The sequence below is a fragment of the Pinus tabuliformis genome, chromosome 5_1, assembly GCF_031772625.1.
Source record: "Pinus tabuliformis cultivar Carrire ecotype Pingquan chromosome 5_1, CPIR1, whole genome shotgun sequence".
NCBI classification, from domain to species: domain Eukaryota; kingdom Viridiplantae; phylum Streptophyta; class Pinopsida; order Pinales; family Pinaceae; genus Pinus; species Pinus tabuliformis.
Window position 1 is genome coordinate 766,998,036 of NC_142305.1, and position 7,036 is coordinate 767,005,071.

The 7,036-nt window shown below is 35.8% G+C and overlaps 1 protein-coding gene across 1 annotated transcript; it reads right to left on the reverse strand.

Moving 5' to 3' along the window:
• Positions 1-212: 212 nt before the first annotated feature.
• LOC149167184 (CO(2)-response secreted protease-like) lies at positions 213-6,737 on the reverse strand. The gene is made up of 11 exons (XM_089430400.1): positions 6,657-6,737; positions 6,470-6,561; positions 6,277-6,374; positions 6,037-6,183; positions 5,673-5,775; positions 3,090-3,615; positions 2,913-3,013; positions 1,553-1,795; positions 1,351-1,465; positions 1,047-1,260; positions 213-781 (listed from the first exon to the last, which is right to left on the reverse strand). Exons 1-11 carry the CDS (start codon positions 6,735-6,737, stop codon positions 213-215), a joined length of 2,289 nt encoding a protein of 762 aa, XP_089286526.1.
• Positions 6,738-7,036: the final 299 nt, after the last annotated feature.

Sequence of the window (7,036 nt, forward strand, 5' to 3'; positions counted from 1 at the left end):
TGAACTTTGACGCCGGTCGGATAGAAAAACGTTGAATCTAGCCAACATGAAATGCCGTCAACAAAATTAGAGAGAGATTGAATCAGTCTCGAAATTATTATAATCCAGCAGAGCAAAGGAAAAATAAAGAAATGGAACACGGGAAAGCGAAGAATATCTGGAGGGAGGGCCATCCGGCGGCGGTCACTGATTCATTCAATGGAAACCGACGTTCACTTGCTGTTGTCTTGATCACCTATGTGAACCACAAATGGCGTCCGGACGCTGTGGGTTCCATCCGCCCACGTAATCGCACCAAACGTGTATCTCTTGTTGGTCGTATTGCTGGGCGTAAATCTCACGCTGTATGTTACCTGCTCAGAAATGCGCGAGAAAGCTAGCTGGCTCGGCGACACTTTAACACCTAATCCCCGCGGAGCATCTACGGTTACTTTGTAGACGGAACCAGAAGCGGAGCCTATGTTTGTCAGGGTTCTCTTGATCGTTCTGGCGGACTTCAACGCCGCGATGGCGATTGTCGGAAAATTAATGTCGCTGATCTTCGCGTCAGTGGCATCCGACGGGCAGCTGAAGTTCCGGTTGCCCACCACGGAATGGATCACTGATGTGTTATATCCCCAGTTGCAGAGGAAGAGTAGATAGTCGTGAAGTGTTGTGTCGTAAATGAGGCCTGGATTTAGTGCTCTCGTAGGGTTCACTTCGCCCGACCCCATATCTAAAGGAGAAGCCTTTTTGTTGTAACTGTCTGTTATTGGGGCGCCCGCATTGTTCGTGAAAGTGGCTGAAAAGATAGAAATATCATTTCAATTACAGAGCTTGTCACTATTCGTTCCGTTCTGTGGTGGTAGCCACCTCTCTTATAATTATGGTAAAAATTCAGTAATTGTGATAGGAGTAATTTTGATGAGTTGGATGTTTTAAGTATTTTTTTAATAAAAATTAATTTGAAATAAACGCTAAGAAGCCAAATTAGCGTTATCCAATTTGATAGTCGTGAGGTTTTACAAGATAAACGAATAGAGAAAAAAGACTTGCGAGAGTCTTACCAGTGGTGATGAGGGCTGACCTGATGGCAGCCGTGCTCCAACTGGGATTCACAGATTTCAAGAGTGCTGCTGCCCCGCTCACATGAGGGGCTGACATGGATGTTCCAGTCTGTAATGAGAACTGCGAAGGCTTCTCTCCAGGCGGAATATCCGCAGACTTGTTAAGAGCTATCCAAGCTGCGAGTATGTTTAGGCCCGGCGCGCTTATGTCTGGCTGCACCAACCCACAATTATCATTTAAATGGGCGACACTTAATTTTCAGGAAACGACTGAATTGGCAGTTGTTTATATTACAAGTCCAACCTTGACGATGCTTTGAGTGAACTGGCTGGGACCCCTCGACGAGAAACGGGCGATCACTGGGGCAGGCTTGTAATTGGAGGCTGTCACAGATCTGAGAATTGTTGCTACAGGGGCTCTGAGACATCCAGACAAACATTAGGAACTAAAAAAAGAAAAAGTAATCGCAGAATATCGATTGCAAAGGATCGAGAGGGTAGAGTACCGATGAGATCGTATGTAAGATAAAATCTCTGATCCATCTTTATCGCTGAGTGTAGTTGAGGGAAATGTACCATAGTCGTAACCTACAGTCGTTTGCGAATCGTTGACGATAACCATCCCTTTGGCTCCTGCGCCCTGCACTCCTACTTTCGTCGATTCTACATAGCCGTAATCGTTGTTGCTTGAGCATAGCAAAATCTTTCCTTTTGCTTTTCCCGGATCCAGAGTTTGAGGAGCACAATTACTGAGAACAGCCACGGTGAATAAAATTATTTCTCGCTCGTTTTAAAAGTCTCTATAGATATGTAAAGTTGGCCACAAAACGATGAAATGATTAAAGTCTTTTAGGTTAGTCTGAATTTGGGATGGTTGGAGAGATGGATAAAATTTGCCTTTTAATTAAATTAATTTTGGTTTATTTTAATTTTATATTTAAATATTTTAACATTATTTATATAAAATAATTAACATATAAGTAAATAATAAAATTTCAGCTTCTATTTTCCCATTTAATAATAAAATTTCAGATCCCTCTTTCCCATCTAATAAGTCTACACCATATTTAATATAAATATAAATAAAATTTATAGCATAAAAAACAAAGCAAAATTTAAAATGTTATTTTATTTTATTAAAAATTAATAAAATAAAATAATTTATATTAAGTATATTTATTTATTTTGAAAATTTTAATTTATTTATTAATCATTATTAAATTAGATAAATAATAGAGATTTAAGATTTACAAAATATGTTAGGATATTTTTAATAATCATAATAAATTAAATATTAATATTTAATTAAAAAATAATAATGCATGTAATTAGAAAAAAAGTCATATGAACTTATGTCATATAAAATTTATTTATGATTTTTGAGTATGGAGTTTTAGTAGATAAAGATAGTAGTCCATCATATTATAACAAAATATATTTACAATTTAACAATTTCTATAATAAAATAAGAAATAATTATCTTTATAATAAAGTAATAATAAATCTCTATTTAATTCATAATATCTTTTATTTTTATTAGGTAAAATATACTATAAAAATAAAATATATAAAAAAATAAATATTTGATTTCCAATTAAATTAATTTAAATTCATCTCATATTTTAAAAAATACAAAAAAAATCCTGTTTCGTAAAATTCCATCTTAAAAATACGACGATGACACTTTCAAAAAAAATCCTCTTTTCATAAAATTCCATCTTTAGGATTCAGTTTGGTTCAAAATCAAAATATATGTGACTTAATTTAGTTAAAAAAAATTCATAAAATTTGATAAATCGGAAAATAAACATGACTGTAGGATTATTTATCTGAAAAACATTTGAGCAAATGTGAGAACTGGATTACCTTGCATCTGTAGGGTCGCTGTTATTTAAAGCGATGTCTACTGCGTTGACAAGAGGATACATCTCCGAACGGCTAAGATTTGAAAAATTTATGCCGTGTCCCTGGTACACATGTCAGAGTTAATCTCTGGCATAAAACAAGAAATTCTAATTGCAAACGCTGCTCGCAATTGCTCACCTTCAATGTCTTCCCGTTACCCAAAATTATGTCTGATTCGAGATCTCTGTCAAGCGTTGTCGCGGCTACCGTCAAAATCCAGGGAGCGCTGTTCTCCACCGAATATAGTGCGGCACCGTCGTTCCCCGCAGAGCATACCACCAGTATTCCTTTCTGGGTCGCGTGAAATGCTGCTATCGCTACTGGGTCTTGCAGGAAATCTGTCTCGAAGTTGCTTCCAATTGATATCGAAATCACATCCACCCCATCGTTTATAGCATCGTCCAGTCCGGCTAGAAGGTCGGATGGCTGACAACCTTGTTTTGAGCAGACTCTATAAACTGCGATTCTGGAGGTGGGAGATCCTCCTCTTGCAGATCCGTTGGCAAGCCCGTAGTAGTTGGCTCCCGTCACCACGCTACCCGCTGCAGTTGAGGCTGTGTGTGTTCCGTGGCCCAGGTCGTCTCTCGATGACAATGGATGTGCCATATCCTTCGCTGATCCTAGATTGCCAGTTCCAGAGTAATAGCGTGCGCCAATGATTTTTCTGTTTGTACATGACCAGATATGAAGACAAATTTTAATGCAATAATTGGGCAACTAATAATATTATTGTGCCATTCATCTATTAATTAACATCATGCAGTATATGGGTTAATTATTAATGTAATAGAGTTGTTTTATAAGTTTTTTGGGAGGTTTTTTGGTTGGTTTTTTCTGTGGAATTTGGTAGGAATTTATTGAAATCACAAAATTGTTGATAGGTAATCTTTACACAATGGAAGTGCCCAAATTTTTTTCCATGGTGCTGAAACCATATACACAAATAAAAAACCAATTTAAATAATACAAATCAAAATTTCAAAATTTTTCCTTCAGATTTTTCTGCCAGATTCCAGTACCTAAAAATACAAGAAATCACACTAAAATCTTAATGTATTGACTTAAATCCAACTGATGACATTTACCCCTTAGCTAATAAAATTGTATATATTGGTTACCAATTTTCAAACATCTTTATCTAGATTCCCCAAGTATTTGAAAATCGCATAGGCGCACTCCCTATAATGCCAAATATTTAACGAATCTACAATCGAAATAAGCTCAAGACGAGTCTTGAACAAAATATTCAACGAATAAGCTCAAGACGAGTCTTGAACATGTGTAGGATTACTAGGATTACTGTGAATAAGACTAATTCATCGGTTGATCTTTAAATGAGATTACATCAGCTTTACTGACTCCAGGAATCGTTCGGTTTGTGAAAATTGTGAACTACTAATCTAACAAACGAGATTTACGTAACTATAACTCTCAAGTAGGGATGGCGAGAAAACAAAAACATGATTGAAAAACTTATAATGAATGGCCGTACGATTTAGGATGACTAACAGTAAGATTTAAAATGGGCGTGAAAGGCGGCATGAACTATAGGCCTTCAAAATGGGATTTACATGAGCTTTACTAACTGTAAGAATTAAGGTAAAGGTCATACTCAACTGTTAATCGTTAATATGATATTTACATAATTACAACTCCTGATCACTACTCGTAGGGATTGAAAGGAAGAAAAAGCTTGAACCGTTGTTGTTTTTTCCAATGATATATATCACTTTGATCAGGACTTGTAAAGCCTACCATTAAAACTTAGAGTGAGGAGTAAACCCTTGAACTGTTGAGTTCTGATTAAATCTTTTAATGACTATCTAATGAATTTTTAAACATTTAGGGTGAAGGGGAAGAATTTAGATGATTAAAACTTTGAATGACTTTTTGAGAATGAGATTTAAATGTTTAATGTTCTTAAAGACAAACTTATGATATAGAGTGGAGAAAAGGAAAAGTATTTTTTTTCTAACGATTAAAAACTTTCAGGGTGCAGTTTGATTGGCAATTATCCTGATACGATGATGACATTAAAATTCTTCATGAAAATTTGAGATTAGAGGTTCACTGTATGGGCTCTGATTGGGGTATTTCTGCTTTCATTTAATCTTGTATGAGTGAGTACCAGCCGGGTTTATTTGCCCATTCTTATAGATATTTAAAAAATTAACTTTTTTTAGGATGCAATAAAAAAATGATTCTACTTGTTTTTTTATTAAAAATAGATGAAGTATCAAAATCCCATTTTTGTAATTTAAAATATGTTTTTATTTACCTAAATGAATTCTAAAAAAATTAAAAAACTCTCATAATACCTATTTCATAATTCAAATTTATGGTTTCAATACATCTCATATTTCAAACAAAAAGAAATCAGAAAAATATGCCTGAAAATGCGCCAAGCCCAGATATAGATTACCACAACTGAAAATCTCCCCACTGAATTGACCTTTAATTAAGTCAAACTATCTGCCATGGAAAATGGCCAAAATATAGAAAGATTTAAACTATCAAAACTGAAAATCGAAATCCCACCCTGGGATTGACCTTTAGTTGAGGGGAACCAATAACATGGAAAAAATCAAACAATTTATCAAGATGTTCGTGAATTTGCATGAGGTGGACAGTAAATTACGCCTATGATCATTCCCCAGAATCATGTTTTTCTCAGTAGTTAAAGATAAGATTTGAGTAGCTATAAGATGAGGAATTACAGACCTATTGCACTTGAATTTCGGTCCTCCTTTGCATGCTCCTTTCCACCGAGAAGGAACTGGACCAATTCCGTCATCGTTGAAGCTTGGTGACTCAGGCCAAACACCTGTAATTGACCCACTTTAGCTTTTTTCGAGGAAGCGGAGGATATTCTCCACTTCGAAGCAAACGCATTAATTACAGGAGAAAGAAAACCATGAAACACACTGTATCCCCATGAATCCGGATCTAAATCTGACTATTTAATCAATCGCAGTATGTAGTAGGCCTGCTAGTATATGAGACCATGAACGAAGACTATTAATTTGACCAAAAATGAGTAAAAAAGTTAGACTAAACTAAAGAATATACACAATATGTATCCAACCTGTATCAATCATGCCAATAATGGAGTCCCCAGTAGTTTTATAAGAAGGTGTCGGCAAGCCGGATTCAGATTGCAGGAAGTCCCAGGTACGCGTCGTGTGCAGCTTGAGCAACCGATCAGGGAAAACTGATACGATCCCAGCTTTTTCTGATCGAACCATAAAGTACATTATCACATTTAAAGCTATTTTATATACCTTATACCAATGGTATTTAACCAGGAACTAATTTAATGGTATACCAGAAATAGCAGATGCTTGCTTTTTGGACATAACTGCAGAGAAGCCTGCGAAAGCATGTCTATAGCTATAGACGAGCGATGACTCCGCATCCTTGCGACTGCAAGCCATCGGAAGATAATGTTAGAACTGAAAAATTGTAAAAATACAGTACTGTTGAATCACACTGGTGCCACGATTAAAACCGTGCCTTACCTTCCTAGCACAGAGGACAGCAGCGACACATAGCTACTAACTACAGAATCCTTTCCACCGCCACGGGAGCCGCCCATGTAAACAATGTAGACCTGCAGAATGGCACACAAAATAAACAAGATATACAAATCTTAGACACTGCAAATTCGAGTTTCTCCAGAAAATACAGAACTTGTGAAATTACTACCTGCTTATCTTCACCATTGATCCTGCAGCCCAGGAGTGTTACAAGTAACGTGATAACCAGCAACAAATTGTTGGTAGTCATCGTTCAGATTGTATGACAGGTCCTGTAAATGAAGTAGCCGGACCAGTACCACGTATTAAAGTAGAGGTTACGTAGTTGGATTTGATAAATCAGCCTTGAGGTTGTAACCAAATATATATGTTATTGATTGCGTGTGTTATTGATTTCGTAAGTAAGTAGGTTGTTAAGTAAATTTATTTTGTTAAATGGATAGTTACGTTGTTTTTAAATTATTAATAATTATTGTTTTTAAATTATTAATAATTATTAAATAGAGGGTAGGGATATATTTTTTATGGAATATTTTTAATAATAGTTAT